The 19926-nt window shown below is 33.0% G+C and overlaps 2 protein-coding genes across 5 annotated transcripts in view; both read right to left on the bottom strand.

Annotated features, from left to right (window-relative positions):
* cpx (complexin) overlaps positions 1-19926 on the bottom strand; it is a 478766-nt gene that overhangs the window by 178152 nt on the left and 280688 nt on the right. For all 4 annotated transcript variants that reach the window (XM_065358572.1, XM_065358569.1, XM_065358571.1 and 1 more), the window contains one exon: positions 7002-7090. In XM_065358572.1, the coding sequence (XP_065214644.1) occupies positions 7002-7056 (55 nt within the window). In that variant the 5' untranslated portion in view covers positions 7057-7090. The remainder of the gene's footprint in view (positions 1-7001; positions 7091-19926) is intronic.
* On the bottom strand, positions 19012-19863 carry LOC135839245 (uncharacterized protein F54H12.2-like). Its single transcript, XM_065355179.1, has one exon. It carries the CDS (start codon positions 19861-19863, stop codon positions 19012-19014), a length of 852 nt encoding a protein of 283 aa, XP_065211251.1.

The raw sequence follows: 19926 nt of genomic DNA, 5'->3' as shown, positions 1-19926 counted from the left end.
GAAGGGTAACTATTTGAAGAGCAGAAAAAACGTAGGTACTTTTTTTCTTAGGTTCAAAGGTTTTTTTTTCTTACGGTTTTTTTTTCTATTTGAAAAATTTATAATTTTAAATATTTCTACGCTTAATAAATTGAAAAATATTCGAATTACGAAATTTTCGTTTAGCGTTTATTTGCATAATATTTTGAAAACGCTGACGGGTCTCGTAGGTTCGTTTGCAAACGCGAAATTTTATTCGCTCGAGCTTTGTTTACATATTTTACCAGCGTATGCTACCGTGTTTTGATATTAACTAATATTTAAGTTTAAATATAAACGTGAATGTAATATTAAGTTTCACATTTATGTGCGTTTCGATATAATGTATAATATTTTTTGGTTCAGCTTCGGCGGTTTTGTCGTTGTTACGAGCGTATACTCGTAGATTAGCTCTGGGTACTTGCTTAATTTGCAAATAGTTTCCATAATGGAAAATTTTCTACATTCGGAGGCATGATTTATAGCTGTGTGATTTTATTTATTTCAAGGATCCGTGGTTTGTTATTGTGTTGAATGAATCAACTCGTACAAAGAAGAAATTTAGTAAAAGAAAATTTTTATAGAAGGATGGATTAAAACATTTTTAATACATGCTAAACAATTTTTAATTATCATTGATCAAAGGATTCGTATTCCTAACTAACAGATGAGAGGTGAGAATCGAAAAGTCTCGTTATTTTAGTATTATAACTTATTGAATGAGAAAATTGTGGGAGTCATTAAAATTATTAAACCGGAGTTTGACCAGTTTCAAAAATCAAATGAATATTTAAAGACTCAATTCGAATCAAACGACGAAATTAGCTCAATTTTTATGTGAAACGCAAATAGGTAACCTCCTTGATACCTGAAATCCAAATATGATATTAGGTTCAATCCAAAATATGTTCCTGCAGTCCTAAAACTAACCAAAATTATTCGCAAACTCACCCATTAAGTTATAATTAGTTTAAAACTTCATCGCTGTGAGTATAGGTATGCTTCCATGTTGCGTGCATAGGTGTTAATAAAATTGCATACTCAGTTTGCCGTAAATACGCATGCACGATCATACCTACATTTTTCATCGACTGAAGCAAGGGAGGGTTTAAAATGGAAGTTAGAGACCAGAATGAAACGTTTTCTGTGAGACTGTGATTTAATTATATATTCAGAGGAGAGTCACATACAATTTTTCTGAACTTACATAATTGAAAATTGCAGATGCAACTGTTTGAAAACGCTCAAAAATTTGAAATCTTAGCGGATAATCCTGGTGTAAGTATTATGTAGATATATTTTGGAAGACAAACAAACAATGTGATGTGAAAAATGATCCAAATACATTAAAGAAGTTAGGTGGGCTTAAGAGAGTTGAAAATTAAGGTATACAACGATCCATTATAGGAAAACTTGAACATTTCAAGATTCCTAAAATTTAATTTTTTCGGTTGTAAAACGTTGTAAACATTAATTCCAGGATAATTTTTAAAGATAAACAAAAAACTTTAGTAAGTAGATGGTCTGAATTCAAAATTTAAAAAGTTACAAACATTAACTAATGTATACCATACATTTCAAGTAAAAAAATGCCAATGTCAGGTACACTTACCAAGTTTTTAATTTCAAATTCTTATTTCAATTTTAATTCTATAATTTCCAGTGTTGGAAAAAAAAACAAAAAACAGTTTTTTTTTGTATGTTTAAAACAAATTTGTTGTTTTAAACCCAAATTCAATAAGTGTAAAATTTGTCCTGTTTTGAACGTTTTTAAAACACGTTTGAAACAAAAAATTTCGTTTTTTCTATGTGTAAATGTGGTTTCAGATTCAGTTTTTTTTTGTTTTTTTTCAGACTTTTTTGGTACTTCGTAACTTTGTTTGATTTTATTGTTCTTGTTTAGTCAAAAAATGTAAATAAAATTCAAAAAATATATTGCCTTGCCTTTATAGGTATGTTTTAAACGTTTGACAGATATCAAATACCTATTAAGTGATGTAAAAAGTACATTTTTTTTACATGGATTTAGTATAATCTGGATTATAGATTGTCAAAATCCTTGTTTTTTTTTTTTTTTTTTTTTTTACAAATAATATAAACAGTTTTTAAAAATCCGCCTGTTTTTTTACCAAACTGTGAACAGATTGAATCCAGATTATTGAAAATCCATAATCTACTTGGGTAGTAGATTATAGGAATGGATTTTATTTATCAGAAATGAACTGACAATCCACCCAGAGTCCCAGAATTCTGATTGTGGATTCTTGTAAAAATCCGTGTAAAAAAACATAATCATTTATTAAAAATTTCTTGATAAATCTATGGTCAAAAATCTCAAAATAATTAAAAAAAAACAATGAAAACAAGGTCTGAAAAAAAACAAGTTTTAAACAATAAAAACAGTTTTAAATAGAAATTATGTTTTAAACACCAATATTTTTTTTCTGGGCATTTAAAATAGCTGTTTTAAACGATCGAGTTTTAAACCACCAACACTGATAATTTCAATTAGTAGTTAATTTATCTCGCAACTATTTCAATTTTATTTATGTTTTTGATTGTAATTTTAGATCAAATTTTAATATCATTTTCAATTTTGAATCAGATAGGTACCTATCATTTTAATTTCAAATTGACAATTTTCATTTCATTTTTAATTTCCTTTCATTCTTGATTTCAATTAACTTTCAAGTTTAACTTGAATTAAATTTGAAATTCTCCATAAAATTTCTGCTTTAAAATGTACATTATCAAGAGTGCTGAACTCAAAAATAAAGTCGAAATCAAACTTGAAGTGAATTGAAGTATGAGAGGAATTTGGATTGGACTTTGTTTTTATTTTCAATTTATTTTAAACATACATACATAAATTTTAAATTTCATTTCAAACTAGATTTCAATTCACTTTCCATTTTCATGTTCATTTTTGTGTTTATACTTAACCGTTGATAAATTAAAACAAAAATTGAATTTAAAAATACATTAAGTTGAAAATGAATTTTAAAATGGACTGAAAATAAGATTAAGATGAAGTATGAAATAGAATTTAAAATGACAAAAACTAAAGTTCAATTGTAAACTAAAGTGAAGTCGAAATTTCGATCCATTCCGCCTGTAGGTAACATGCCTAACTACATATATTTCAAGTGGAATAAATAATCAAAAATACTTCAATTTGGTAAAAATCTACATGCAAAAGAGCTACGAGTATGTAAGGCGGTCCATTTTACCACCTCCTACTATAAATTTCAATTTCAGGGTCATTTTGATTTGTTTGTTTTTTTCATTTCAAACTAAAGTTTGTTTTGTTCACTTTCAATTTTCATTTGAACTGTATTTTGATGATCAACACCTTTGTTTGATTAAATAAAACTATTAAAGCTGAAATTAACCATGATGGATGAAACTGAATTTAAAAATGAACTGTGAAGAATATACCTAATAAAATAGATGAAATTATTTGTCTAGAGTCAAAATTGAAATTGCGAGTAAAAGGGAAATCGAACTTTTGAATAAAATCATATGGCTCATTAGATAAAATAAAGGTACCCGGTTCAAACCCAGCTACAGAGGCAAGCTTGTGCGTGTAATTAAAAAATCTTTCGTGCAATTATCAACATTACACGCCAAGTTACCGTGGGACTACCAGTTTAGCCGAGCTAACAGATAATGCACGCCATCTGTTAGCAGAATCAAAAAGCTGAAACTGGTTCGAGCGTCTATAGAGGTCAACACTGAGGAGCTCAGGGTCTCTAAACTACCCGGCTAGCTCCAAGGTGCTTGTGTAGATGTCACTAGAAAGCAACGGGAAACTACTAGTGGAAGCTCGAAACAACGTCGATTCCCTAGAATAATCGCAGTGGCAATAGGCATACGCCTCACCCTGATAGGGTACCACAAAAATGCGATTTCCAATGTCCTGTAAAGGATAAGGAACCACGACGACGACGAATAAAACATAAAAATGAAATTCACTCTGTGATATACTCGCCTCTGAACTAAATAACAAACATTTTTTGATCTAGAGTGATTCCTTAAATTCATTGATTTCTACACAAAACCTATTTTCGGATCACCCTATAGTTCAAAATATTCTTAAAAAACTATATGAGCTACAAAATTTCCATTTTATTATTCAGTTTATGTATGTTCATCCCAGCCACATTGGAATCACTGGAAACGAAATAATTGTTGATACTTATGCAAAATCTGCAACTACTCTTTCCCCCCTTACCATAATCACAGCTGACGACATCAAATCTTTTCTCAATCAAAATATATACATGAATTGGCAAAATTTCTGGTCACAACAAACAACCAACATGCTCTTCCAACATAAAAAATCAGTTCATCCTTGGAAAAACCTCTCCCACTTAAACAGACTTGAAGAAGTTATCTTAACAAGGCTGAGAATTGGACACACCAAAATCACACATAACCATCTTTACCCAAAAGCCCCTAAACCATCATGTCAATTTTGCTCTTCTGAACCCATATCTGTTCAACACCTACTATTCTATTGTTCCCAATTACACCAAGATCGATTATCTCTCCAAATAGATGAAAACTCTCTCTCCATTCCTGACAGCCCCTCCGAAATAGAAAAATTTATTACTCTTGTTAAAAAACACAACCTGACAAATTCAATGTAATCTAACGTAGGGTGTAATAATCTAGAAATTATAAACACCCAAAAAAAAAGAAAAAAAATTGAAAATGAATGAATAAAATCAAAATTGGAATTCAGTTTATGAAATGGTAAAATGAAAATTGAATAAAATTTAAAACTGAAAACATAAATTAAAAATTAGGAAATGGCATCTACCTTATTTTGTTTAGAATTTTTTAAAACGTTGCGATGCATCCCAAAACATTGTAAATTTTTTGAAGGAAGATTGACTCAAATGAAAGGAGCCCTGTTGACTTGAGTAGCTTTAAAATTTAGGCAAATGCATGTCTTGGTAAGTACTTCATTAAAAAATCTAATCGAATTTCATAGATCTAGGTAATTGAAGAAAATTTAGAATTTTACTAAAAAATATCCACTTAGGTACGAGAACAATACGATAATGGTGACAACTTTAAATTTAGCATTCGAAGATTTTCCTTCGAGCTATTTCCATCAATTCGAACCCTTTCGAATACCACTCTCATCTCCGTTTCAAAATTTCGACTCATTTCATCTTGTCAACAACACAATGAAATCTTTCTCCCCCGAAAAGAAAAAAAAATAACGGTATAATGTGTCTGATCAGTATAATGTTTACATCGTTGTCAAATCGTTCGTCTGTAAATTTATAGGATATTCCTGCGTTTAAAAATCATACACAAAAAGTAAGCCTATAGAAGAAAAGAAAAAAAAAGCTCGAAAATAAGAATTTTTTTTTTTTCAACGATACTATACCACGTTGATTTTACATAAATACCGATGTTGCGTTAAATTTAACGACCGTCGAAGTAAAAAAAAATTCAATCTGACAGGTTTCATTCGACGAATTCAAGAATGAAAGAAGAAAATAAAAACGATTATATAATATACTATCCGTAAAAATGGCTCTGGCTCGTGCGAACATTGACTGAATAAGTGCTGAATGACGCGTTTATCAACGTTTTTCCACAGCAATGCTTTTTGAATTTCTTTCATCTCTCTGGAGAAATACCAAAGAAGTAAGACGATACTGAAAAGTCGTTTTCGTTGTTTCCGGGTCACACGATGACACGACGAGTAGGTACTATCTGGCCTGTCCTTCAAAATTACGACTGGATGTTTGGTACAGTATACAATAGAGTCTCGAAAACGTCGCATTGATGGTTTTGAAGAAAGTTTTGCAAGGCAGGATGGAATCCATTTGAAACTTTTACGTATCGATTTTAATTTTTAGACGTTTGAAAAATTAGTACGACTTTGGAGAATTTTCTTATTTTTAAATGGGTATTGCTGCGGGACAAATTGTGATAAATTTGATGAAATACGATTCATTATGAGGATCGAGTTGATGTCGAGGCTGAGCTCTTTTTTACTCTAGAATATTTTCCATTTGTGATGATGATGATGAATAATCGGAGTTATGTGGCGATAGATCAAACCTTGTACAAGTGCAAAAAATTTCTGAGCTTTGAACAACCTGCTCGAAAAGTTCAACTATACGTGATTATTGAAAATATACCTACAACTTTAAAAGAACTATTTTTTAGAGTTTTTTTCAGGTGCGATTTTAATCGTATCTTTTCGCAAGTTTTCTCCGGCAACTATACTCTTATGTAAATTGTGCGATTAATATTTAATGGTTTAAATGGCTTCGCGAAAACGATGGACAAAGCAAATGAAAACGACGATATTACGATGAATATTTAAACGTTTCTTTCTCGCTTGTTTGCGTATAGTTGACGCGACGCGAAGTTAGCGTTGGAGAATATTTTGTTTTGAAAATCTTTTCAAAAGTCTCTCACGTTTAATGTTAAATAACTTTCAGATAATTACCGAATGGTGTTTTTCGAGGGAAAGCATTTGTCGCTGTTGTCGTCGAAAATGGCGTGAAAAGCATTCCGGGTATAGTAACTTTACGTGTGCTGCTAAAAGTTGGCGAACTGACTGACGCGGGAATTATTAAACGGTAAGTAAGTTGTATAGGTTATGTTTATATTGATCATATATATATTTTTAGCAGTCGCAGAATTCGTTTAATTTTTAAACAGCTTTTTAGAAAACTTTACCGAACCGACGACGACGGAAGCGGAAGGGTTCGGGCGAAGAATTATTTATATTTAATATTACACTTGACGGACGAAATTCAAGGTTTAAATAAATTACACGGCGAATGCTGAACGCGTAAACGCGAGCATTTAATTTTCAATGACTTGCGAACTGGCGTGAAGTTTACAAGTTCGCTGAAGTGTTGAGTTTTATACGAGAATAGAACGCTGGAGCATATCGAGGCGAAATTATCGCCCACAAATTTCTACTTAATACGCAGAAAACTTACCTTTGACCGCGTTTAATTTGTTTCCGACTACTGCTTTTGCTACGAATGCAGCCATTTCTCAGATGGTTCGGTAGGTTGAATCGGGTTATCTGAAACAGAATAAAAGGTTTCGTGAACTTCCAGTTGCCAGGTTTGGTATTGAGATGACGAAGTTGTAGGTACGTATTATTATTGGTGGTCGATGGTAGGTGGGGAATTGATGCGAAGTCAAGTTCTGTATATAGAATGATTGAGTAGTGCCTATTGAGTAATTTAGGCACGATAAATACCTAGGTAGTAGATATCACTTTGTCTTATTGCTAAAGAAATTCAGGGCTATTTGCTTTTCTTTTCCGAATTCAAATTCTAAAATTTTGAAACCAAAAAATCAAACTCCTCACATGAAAAAAACAGAGCTCTTTCACCTATCAAAATATGAATTTTTGTAAGCTTTTGCCCTCCGTTCGTTTGGGCCTGTTTGCTTTTTTTCAAACTTGAAATTTCTAAAAAATCATCATTCAAATTCTAAACTCTATAATATACCTAAGTACATAAAAAACAGTGTACTTTTACCTATAAAAATGGTAATTTTTGAAAGCTTTTGCCTTCAGTATGCTCGTGCTAATTTGTTTCTCCCTTACAAAATAATAAAACTCCATGTTTGAGACTTATAAAAATTGAACAGGGAAAACGAAAATTGTTTATTTGTTCATAAGTAATGGTAGGCTATAGGTAAGAAGACCTACCTACCTATAATGTCAACTGGCAGAATTGTTTTATCATCTTTCATTTTATTCGGCAAAATTAGTATTTTTCTCTCATATTAGTCAACAAACTTTCGGTTGCATCCCCTCCCCCCTCCAATAAAATCTAGTTTCGTTCCAGTGTATGGTTGGAATATTATGATGGCAAGTTGATTCTTAGAGTTGATTTTTTTTTATTCACCTAGAAGATGGCCCTTAAAATGTGCTGGTAGTTGGAATATAGTCCAAAAAAAGGGAGATTTTCAGAATTTCTGCTTCCCAAACGCGTCTTTTGAGGTTTCGAGGCATTTTTTAAAAAAAATTAAATAAAAACAAAGGCTTCAAAATTACTTTATTTTCACTAATGTGGAAAATTATCTTTAATATGAATTATTGTGGGTTTTATGGAATGTGATAAAAGAAAAAAACTCTCATAATCATGTATGTAGTAGAATCTTAGCTGTTCAATCGTACATTTCAAAAATTTGGTTTGGTACAAAAAGTATGATTTTTCCCATTCAACAGTTCTCAAAACGTGCTCTTCTTGTATCTATATGACAACAACAAAAACATTTTTCAGAGTAACAGCTTCCTCATGTTTCAAAAACCGTTCGAAAGCGAGAAGACCGACTTTTCTTCAAATGCAAATCTTTTACGAACAATTTGAGTATTTTTTTTTGAAAATTTGTACAGTAATCGATTTGTTGACAACCGAATCGAATCATTCACAAGCGATTCGCGATTGAACGAATTGATTGATTTCTAGGTGAATCACTCGCGAACGAACTTATTAATACTTAGTTGGTGAATCATTCGCTAACGAATTGAATAATTTTTTATGCATCAATTGCGAACAAATTGATTCGTATAAGTGACTCGTTCTTCAACGAATCGATTCATTTACTTGACTTTTGGTGAATCATTCGCGAACGAATTGATTAATAGTTGATAAATCATTCGCGAAAGAATTGAATTTTTTAGTGAATCGTTCGCGAACGAATTGATTCGTTCTAGTGACTCATTCGCGAACGAATTGATTCGTGTAAGTGACTCGTTCGCAAACGAATTGATTCGTGTAAGTGACTCGTTCGCGAACGAATTGATTCGGATTCGTGTAACTGACTCGTTCGCGAACGAATTAAATAGTTTTTGGTGAACTATTCGCGAACGAATTGATTCGTATAAGTGACTCATTCGCGAACGAATTGATTCGTATAAGTGACTCATTCGCGAACGAATTGATTCGTGTTAGTGAATCGTACGCGAACGAATTGATTCGTGTAAGTGACTCGTTCGCGAACGAATTGATTCGGATTCATGTAAGTGACTCGTTCGCGAACGAATTGATTCGTATAGGTGACTCGTTCGCGAACGAATTAAATAGTTTTTGGTGAACTATTCGCGAACGAATTGATTCGTATAAGTGACTCATTCGCGAACGAATTGATTCGTGTAAGTGACTCGTTCGCGAACGAATTGATTCGGATTCGTGTAACTGACTCGTTCGCGAACGAATTGAATAGTTTTTGGTGAACTATTCGCGAACGAATTGATTCGTGTAAGTGACTCATTCGCGAACGAATTGATTCGTGTAAGTGACTCGTTCGCGAACGAATTGATTCGGATTCGTGTAAGTGACTCGTTCGCGAACGAATTGATTCGAATTCGTGTATGTGACTCGTTCGCGAACGAATTGATTCGTATAGGTGACTCGTTCGCGAACGAATTAAATAGTTTTTGGTGAACTTTTCTCGAACGAATTGATTCGTATAAGTCACTCGTTCGCGAACGAATTGAATAATTTTTGGTGTATCATTCGCGAACGAATAGATTCATAATTTGAAGAATTGATCAATTCATTCGCGAATTGATTTTTTCGAAAAAATAATCAATTCGTTCATGAATGATCACCTTAAATGAATTAATACTCTCACGAACAATTCACTGGTAATTAAATCCATGTACATGCATAATATACGCAAACAATAAAATTCGTTTGAAAAAAGATCGACTTGTTAATAAACGATTCGTTAGGAACGGTGGAGCCTTTGTGAGATTTCAAGTTTCATCGAAATCGGTTCAGCCGTTTTCTATGTAAAATAAGTTTTAAAAAATTTATAGAAAAAAAAATTTGTCGCTCGATATAAACTTAAGAGCTTTGAGCCTTTGGAACTTGATGATGATGTCTAAATGTCCGGCTAATTGCCTAGTTGTGAAATTTCAAATTTGATCAAAATCGGTTCAGCTGTTCCTAAAAGTTCAATTTTTAATTAATTTTGTGCAAAGTCACCCCATGGAAATTTCCAAAAGCTGAATTTTGTTCGCGATTACGCTCGAAAGCTGCAATGTTTTGAATCCTGGTGATTGTTTTCCCTTGTAGGAATGGTGATGGACTTGTGAGGTTTCAAGTTTCATAAAAATTGGTTCAGTCGTTCATCAGCGTAATCATTTAAAAGTGAAAAATATTGAAAAATATTTTGTCGCTCGATAAACTTGAAAACTCTGAACGTTTGAAACATGATGATGATGACGAAATGTCCGGCTAGTAGTGGTGAAATTTTAAATTTGATCAAAATCGGTCCCCTGCCCAACTTGCACTATCACAACAAAAAAATACAATATCTACTCGAGAAAAGTCGGTAAAAACACTTCAACGTTCTCGCTGAAAAAAAAAACACATTTTAATCTATCTACAGTCTAATCCGCTTTCACTTTGAATAATAATCTTTTCAAATTACCTAAATTAGTAGCTGCGAAACTGAACCCTTTATTTGGACATTTATCGAGAATTTATCGCTTATTCGATTCCTTGTAAGTAAGAAGACAAAATAACAGGTTTAATCTTATTGACAGTTAAAACCTTGTTCGTTTTTTTGCCACTATTTTATCCTCTGTTTTATTCTACGCTTCCGAGTGCTACTTTTTTTTTTTTTTTTTTTTTTTTGGTGTGCAGCTCATTTAAATACGCGAGAACAACATCGACTCCAGAATGAGGGAAAAAAAACACTCGGAAAATCAATAATGTATCTTTTAAAAAATCTCGTAGATTGCCACCATCGCCACAGCGGCGGAAAATACAGCTATAAATTTTCAATATTGGAAAACAAAATCGTAAATTACCTCAGCTCGCACTTCGCAGATAAGAAATAGAAAAATACAGCCTTCGTAATGTCAGAGAAGGTTTGAAATGGCATTATCACTTATAAACATATCAAACCTTTTGCATTCTATTATTGAGATAAAAATTCTGCGCTTGAAAAATAGTCTACCTATATACCTATCGCTATTCGATTTATATTTTAATTGAGCTTCGCGAAAAGGAAATTACTACAAAATTTTTCATTTATAAAGTGAAATATTGCGGTATACTCGTATACCTATCGGTGTAAAGAATAAGAACAGCGAAGTTCATTTCGATCATTTATTTTTCTCGCTATGTGCGGTTTTTACGAATGAAACGAAGCGATAAAAATGGTATGTATAGGTAAAATACCTACTCGACGCTCGAAGACATCAGTTTAACTGCAGGCAGAGTAGGCGTATCATTAAAAGGGTACTAATGGCTCAAAAAGGTCTTACTTACGACGTAAGCAGTTTTTCAATGAACAGCTGATATGGGAATCGAAATGTAGCCGAAGCTACTTATAGTTTACGTAGATATACACATGAATATATACCGGGTGTCCTAGGTTACGTGGAAGGGCTCAAGCATGGTGATAGAATTTGTCGATATTGATGAAAAATTATACACGTCGACGAGTGGTTCAGTTTCAATAAAATGGAAGGGATCATGAGATGGCGAGTTTTCAAAATAATAACGAAATTTTTTTTTCGAATGAAAGTATAAAATTTGCCTATTCAGACTATTCCATCGCAACTGATCGGTTTCTCAAATGAAATTCTAGGACACCAGGTACATATGCACATATACCAAGCTGCACACATAGGTATCGGTTTCTAGCCGAGTATGTCATGGTGACTGTAGTAAAATAGCATTAGTGTGGTGGTAAGTAAATGGAGTACTTGAGTAAAGCGGTAAATTGTTCCCCGTGGGGTAGGTTCGTTTACGTGCAATGGGAAACGTCTCGTTGGCGGAATGTGGCACGACGAAGGGAGGGGGCGCGGTGATAGTCGAGAAAATCTCCAATTCCACGAATTATCATTCCAACCGAGTATTCGAGAGAAGATTATTCCGCTTCAAAGTCGTCGCTCTTATATATATACACGGTAGGAAAAATGTTCAATTTGTTTTAACAATGTAATTGCCTTTATCGTCGAAATGTGCTGGTACGATTCGGCGCGGCGGTTCGGTCTGCCGTCAGCGTCATGTGTACGACAACAACGAAGCGAAGGCGATACGATGCTTGATTTAATGTCGCTTCGGTGCAACGTCGTCGTCGTCGTTGTTTTATTACGCAGAAAATATTCGAATATTCGACCAACGGCCACATTGTGTACCCTCATCCTCGCGTACAACAATGTAGCCGCAGACACATACACGATTCACGATCCCTGCCAGTGCCCTCCCCCTATCGTATGAACTGTGTATGCTGCGGGAAATGAGAAATTATAGTTTTCAATTTACGTACACGAGGTTTCGGCTTAATCGGCGATAATTCCAAGGGTTACGGTTAATAGATGGAAATTGATATGTAATGGTTAATGCGAGCTTGTAGTACGTTATGCTATGTATATGGTAATACTAGGGTATTTTTCTTATGCCAATTCGCTATCGGCTATCGCCGCATTGTTTCGAATAATGTCAAAATCGTATTTTACCCTACTTACTCTTTGCAGCAGAAAAAGCCATGTTATAGTTATGAATTGTTTTGTTATAGAGTACGATGAAAGATGAATGGGAGTTCAAGGACCGCCAATTGGGTTGTTTTGGGATGCAGGCCATTTGACTAGCTGTGGGAAAATTCTTTGGGTCGTTATATATATATTTTTTTGATCGTGAAAGGAGTTTTATTTGAAATTGAATTGCGACTTTCAGTATAGAGTATTCCTAATATTACCTATATATTTTTTTTGATGAGCTGACAGGACCTATTCTAAGAATTCTTCGCAGCTACACAAAGTTGAAAGTACCTGCAAAAATCTAAAAATTATTCTGACTCTCCCCCCCCCCCACCTAAAAATCATAATGTGCTCCATAGAAAATGAAAATGTAAGTAGTAAAGGCGTGAACTCGCACCCAGCTTTTTTGGTACCTCTGCACCCAGTACCTATAAACCCAGTTAGTATAGGGTTATATGGAACGTGTTTCGCGAGACGGGATGTGGGGAGGAGGGATGGTCCGCGTACAGGTAGTTTGCAGGTACGATGCGTGTTATCTGTTCTACCCTCTCACCCCTCACACCACCGGCAAGGGGTATTTCCTATACGTGGAGTGCGTCCGATACATTCCCTGCCCTGTACCTTGAAACCCAATACCTATACACTCGTCGCCTTTGTTTTCTACACTATGTGTGTACTGTGTATGTACTCGGAGCGTTGAATTGTGTGGGTAGGTACGTACGTGTATATAAATAGATAGGTACCTATAGTTTTTTTCCTCAGACGTGGGTAGGAACAACACAGTGAGTTTAAATTTTGCTTTGGGAAGTAAAATTGAAGCTCTTACATTACCTTAACCTATAAAGGGTGGAGGGTACTGGAACACAAGTGGAAGGACCTGTAAACCCCCCCCCCCCCCGGTAATTATTATTAGGTACAGTGCGTAATTTTTTACATACACTTGGGTATATTTTTTCGAGTACCTACTTACTTACCTATATGGGTCTATTTGCTCAAGTACAAACTGTACATTTTCTTTCATTCGAGAATGTTTTTTTTTATATATTTTTTTAAAATATGCAATCACGTATGTACTCGTAATTATACGTATATACCTACAGTTGTGTATCCACACAGATCTAATAAGTATCTTCATATTTTTTTCCGAGATTCGGTTTAAGGACCAAAAGTTAGTTTAACAGAAGCGAGTGTAACTACCAATATCCGTACCCCTCGCCCCCTCCCCCTCCACCCTATTTGTGAGAAATATGAGAAATCACACGAAAATATACTTTTACCTACAAATACAATACATTTGAGAGGACCAATTAGTAGAAAAAAGAAGTCTCCACTGACCACACACACATATACATTAGGTACATTAAGGAATGTATACTAGGTAAGCCAGTAGAAAATAAGTACCTATTATAATATGTATAAAATGACCATTGACCAATCATTAGCAAGCTTAGTTGAAAAAATGAAACAAAATAGATTCATCTAGAAAACTGTCAATTGCCAAATAATCTGAAAAAATCGACAAACCATTATATGTACATAGGTACTTATCTAGATCTTTTTTTTTTTTTTCTAAATGGCCATATAGCTCAACTGTAGAATGTAGGTACTTAGGTAGGTATGGTGAAGTGTCCTTTTTTTTCTTCTTTTTTTTTTGCAGGTAATGGAATTTTGCGTGAGAAATACTAAGAGATAATTACTATAATGAACTAATGACCACCAGTAATGCTTTAATCTTATTCATTATCAATATATAGGAATTTGTGAGAAAGAGAACTCCAATAATTAACTGTGAAATGTTTCTTTTTCTGGAATATTCTTTTTTTTCTTAAAGAGAAAGCTAATTAGAAATGATCTTTTAAGGATAATAATTATGTAGAAAATAGCCTAGATCTTTCTACTGGCCACCATGAAGTTTCTAGAGAAGGATCACAGGATTGCAGGGTATAAAATAAACCAGAGATTGATTTTAAAAATCAGTTGTTTTCCCAAGTTTGAAAGAGTCTAGAGCTCTTGAGTATCCAAGTACATATGTTCTTACTTTGTGATTTTAGCAGTGTTTATTAGTGTGTTATTTTTTTTTGTGGACCTATTTTTCGCGAATTGTTTTCAAACCTACTTCATTTTTTTTTTCATTTTTTTTTAAATTTCTTTTGCAAACTATTTTTTTCATTTCTTTTTTCGTCATTTTGTTTTTCTCAAAAAAATTGTCTCGTGTTTTTGAGATCAGTACACATTTTGTGTTTTGTGAATTACGTGAATACTTTGAAGAATAAAAATGAAATCTCCCAAGAGTTTATACACTCAAGCTGTGGGCAGAGTTGTTGTATTTTTCAAAAATCCAGAAACCTTTGCCTGGATATACAATTTAAATCCTAAAATGCTTCCAAAAACCATAGCCGAAGATATTCAGGAGAATTTTTATTTTTATTTTGCGGAGGCTATTGATCGGTATGTTACAACTTATTATTTGAATGAAAATTTGGTTTCAAACACATACAAGAAGTTTGTCAGTGTTGAAGAGATTATCAGTTTATTCAAGCCAAATAAAGCTGTAATTTTGGATCCTCAAGAATTGTTTCAAATAGTTGCTGGTGCAAAGAAGCATTTGAAACACCCAAATCCTTTGGGTGAAAAATTTTGTGTTTATTTTGATAGGTATGTGGTAACTTCAAATCTACCTAATGATATAGTGCTCCCAACAGAAAATTGTTGTTCTCGTTGTTACCAACATTTTATAAAACTTGATACAATACCTAGAATGGTAGACCTATTAGTCCATAAAACTTTTGTTAGATGTATTACATTAAGAAATATACTTGAGAAAATAGTTGATCATGAACTTACTTGTTCATTTTGTTATGTTGTTCCCACTGTATCCATATATCCATTTTATGAATTTATAAACATTTTAGATCGAAATCCTCATCATAAAAGAGATATAGAACAACAAAATATCAGCTATGAATTATGTCAATTTATAGTTAGTGATAATATAAACCCATTTGATTACTACTCTACATACCCTGTAAGAAGAATTTGTCCATAGTACATAGGTATGTGTATCAATCCAAATCAACTTTATTTTTTTTACTTTACATTTACGATGTATTTTAAATCATTATTATTATGGTCAAGATTAAAAACTATGCCAATTTTTTTTCAATACACTACTGTCCCTCTTATTTTTTTTAAATGCTCTGTATTTTTATTAGGCATAGTAACTATTACGTAGTTCAGAAGTACTCTTACCTTATACTTACTTTTTTTTTTCTTTGTATTAATCTATACATACTCGTACTTTGTATTATAGCTATTATTATTTTATCTTTTTCTTCTTTTTCTGTGGTAATATAGAAAAATATATGTTCTTTTTAACAAATGAAATCATTTTTTTTCTTGAATTGGTGCAGGTAATAACAAAATATTCAAGAAATTGTACACTGACAGAGAGAAATATGTATTGAATTGAAATCTTATAAAAGTATATACATCTTACATTAGGAAATTACTGAATAACTATAAAATATCTTATATTACTAGAGTAAGTATAATTATCCTAAACTAAGGGGAAAAAACTTACCAAGATACTTACAGAATAATAATAATAACAATACATAAACTACAGCTGAATAACTAATATTTACATGAATTGGCTCCCATGTGAAGAGCCATATGCAAATTTCAAAGCAAAGTTGAGTTCATTTACAATTTTTTCTCGACATTGAGTATAAACCTCAACATAAATTTTTTCAGAGAGAATGTTAGATAGTAATGTGAGTTGTTGTACTTCTTCAGAGTTAAACTTGACAAAAGTACCATAAACATCCTTAACAATAGACTCTATAATATCTAGATTATTAAAGTTAATTTTTTGATGACAAACAGCATGAGCCTTTTGGAAGATGTGGTTATACACAGCTGAACACCCAATTTTATACAGATCCAAAGTCTTTATAGTTAAAACTACACAGTTAGACAATTCAAGTAGTTTACACCAAGTCTTTTCTTGAATTATAAATACATCAGGTATTACATTTTCATATATCAAGGCATCAGAAATTATAATAGATTTTTGATTATAAAATTGGCGGAATTGTACTTTAATATAACTATTAATTTCTAAAGTATGTGGTTTGAAATTCTCAGTTGAAGAGAAGTATCGGTTTATAATTTCAATATTTCCAGGTGACATGAGTGCCTGATAGCTTTCCAGATCCAAATAAACACCAGAGCTACTTGTAGGAACATGTTTTGTGAAGTAGATAGTTGGCTGGAAGTCTTTATCAATGTCTGCCCCAATAAGAATTTGTTTTGTACCACTCCAGTTTAATGTGTAAAGATGAGCCAAAATTAAATTTCTGCGATACTTGCGATGTTTTTGTACCACAGATTTTACTTTAGGTTCAGGGTTAACTGTATCTATGGTTACCTGGTTCTGAGATGTTTCAATATTATCAATCAATTCACTCAAGTTTCTACGTTTCTTGCTGTTTGTGTTTCCCATAACAGGGGTGCTCTCTAATACAGACATTGAGGATTCAAGATTTTCACACAAAGATACCATTTTAATAGATTTATGTAGCACAATAAACACAAGTTTTAACAAAATAGCGTGTAACAGAAAAAATATCACACAAGTTATACTCAAGATATACACTTGACCAAACAAGAGACTAAACGCGAACAGAGACTAAACTGGTAATAAAAATTCACATTGCTGAGTTGTGTATATATTAGTAGCATTAGAGAGATAGTCACCTCCCTCCATAGAGAAATTTGGGTGGGAATAAGAAAATCATCCAATGAGAATCAAGTTTTGTAATCGACAATTGTCTGGTTTTTCTAGATGATTTAAGAAACCTTTAATAATAGGTAGAATTTCTGGTGTAGACAAAAGAACCTTTACTAATGTGCATTTGCTGTTTTTCCCTAAGAATATTCTAGAATACAAGTACTTAATGAGTAAATCATTGGTGGTCCTATTATTAGAAAACAACCCTAAGAAATCTCTTAAGGTATAATGACGAGTTTTAAAATACAAATAAACAATACAATACTGGCCACACACAGTAGAGAAATAACCTTGAAGACCTTGGGTATTGTAAGTCCATACTTTGGAATTCTTTTGCATGAATGTGACAAATTCCTGCTTTAGAGGCGGAAATCCGTAACTGTCGAAATATTCTGCTTTCTCTCTAACATCAATATGAATGCATACCCAATGACTGCCTTTTTGTCTACTATTATCCAAGTTAACAATGACAGAACAAGGTAATGATACTTTTGATACAGGTAAGCAATCTGCTGCATATACATTCTCATGAGCAGCGAGAATATGCGAAAGTAAATGTTGTTTCAGTTGTAATGTGTTCATTTCTTCTTGTCATTTACTTTTATTGTTTCAATTATTAAGGGATGAATTTTTGTACAGTTTTTCAAATACTTGAGATACCAAGATTTATACTTGAAAGTAGCCACAACCGAACAAATATAGATACTATTAAAATTACTATCATGTCGACAGTACATGCATTTATTAAATACATTGTCCAATGGAAGGTTTTTAAAAGTAGGACAACCAATTTCATCCAAATCAAGCACTTGCTTCTTTGTAATTTTCTCTAGATATTTTGATCTTTCTATACCTTTAGACAAGATTAAACTTGCATTTCGTGTAACATCTTGCAACAGTTGTATAGCATCTTCAAGATACATGTAACCATCATTCCACTTCAGGCCGTGATAATTTTCTTCCAGCCATCTAACCTCTCTTTGTTTCTTAAAAGATAACTCGCGTACATGAAATGGAGGCTTAACAATACAATGAGTAAAAATGTGAGAACGAACCGACACCACACATATTTCTTTCAATATAAACTTGTTACAATCATCTTTGAAACCTTGAACATCCACGATGAACACGCACATATTTCCTCACGACTGCACAAATACTCATCAACTGGACAAAAAAAAAGGTGTAAGCCCTGTACTTTTATAACTATTTAACTCTATCTCACTCAGAACTACCATACTTAGCTACCAAAATCGATAGAAACATTTCTCCTTTTATCAATTTCAACAATGTTATCATATTCTGCATACATAATTACATTCACACCATCTTCTAATGCCGATGAAAATCCTAAGTCCACACGAACACTTCCATGACGTATAAGACTCCAATGTGTTGGAAGATGGGCGGATAAATCTTGAGTAAGGTCATAACAATATAGTGTGTAGCCTCCTTTAAAGTCTTCATATGAGATATTGTGAGTATGATTTGAGTAATGTATACCTGTACCTTTGAAAAGTGTATTGTATGCCTCAGCATAAAGAGAATTACTATAATCAGGTTGAAGTGCTTTGGAGGGAACTTGATGTCCGTCAACATATAGGCATAGGTAATTGAGATTATAATGATGAAAATTAAAAGGATTGGTTTTAAAATCTCCATTTGCTGATTTATTACTAACCAAAGCCAAAATCACTCATTTTGGGAGCTGTCCGTTGATGAGGTTATCAATTGTATAACTACGAAGACCGCTTGCCAAAGTAGTAGTTTTAACATCTACTCTTGTTATAGGATATTTTGCTGTGCATTTATCTAAGGTCTTTGAATGAGCAATTAGAATGCTAGGATTTAATTTCATCTTCCGAATGTTCAATGCTGCATCCAAAAATTGTACTTTATATTCATTATTGGTACTAGTAATGAGTGAGAAAGATGGTCGAGAAATAATTAAACGTAATCGAAGTTCAACACCATTTAGTAAGGCACGATCATGATTAAACAAATCACTATGTAAATGACCAAGCATTTCAACAGCTTTGCTACCAGCAATAATAGCCTGACGTTTTTTAAACCCTTCATTTGTGGCATACTCATTCATTTTACCACCCTCATCAGCGTAAAACAAAACATTTTTTAAATGGGTATCCTTTGAGTCGGAATTGTAGTTGAGAATGTTTTCAATGTAGGCTCTGTAGGCATAATTACCAGTAGGTGTAGATACTAGACGCTGGTTCAAATAAATATCAACTTGTGAAAATAAGGAGTGCATCCAATTGTTTACAGGAGCAACAACATCATCATTTCCCAAAGCAGTACCATCACTTTTCGTAACTTTCACTTTCAAGTATAACATAGTATGTGATAAATCCATGTACTCTTCACCTATACCTGGAACTGTGAATTCGATTTGAGATGTCTCACTGAGAGCAGAAATTGGCTTGTATTCCACCCATTCTCCACGTTCTATAGCAACTTGGGTTGGTGGTAAAGCGAATAAGTCCAATTCGGATTTTGTACACTCACAGGAATCAATGTGTAGGAAAGACATTATGGTGTTATGAAAATATATCTTGCGTCACAACGGTGTATTTATTTCTATTTGCTTTTGAGG

This window comes from Planococcus citri, chromosome 3, assembly GCF_950023065.1.
Source record: "Planococcus citri chromosome 3, ihPlaCitr1.1, whole genome shotgun sequence".
NCBI classification, from domain to species: Eukaryota; Metazoa; Arthropoda; class Insecta; order Hemiptera; family Pseudococcidae; genus Planococcus; species Planococcus citri.
The sequence above is the reverse complement of the archived record's forward strand: the minus strand, read 5'-3'. Positions and strand labels throughout refer to the sequence as shown.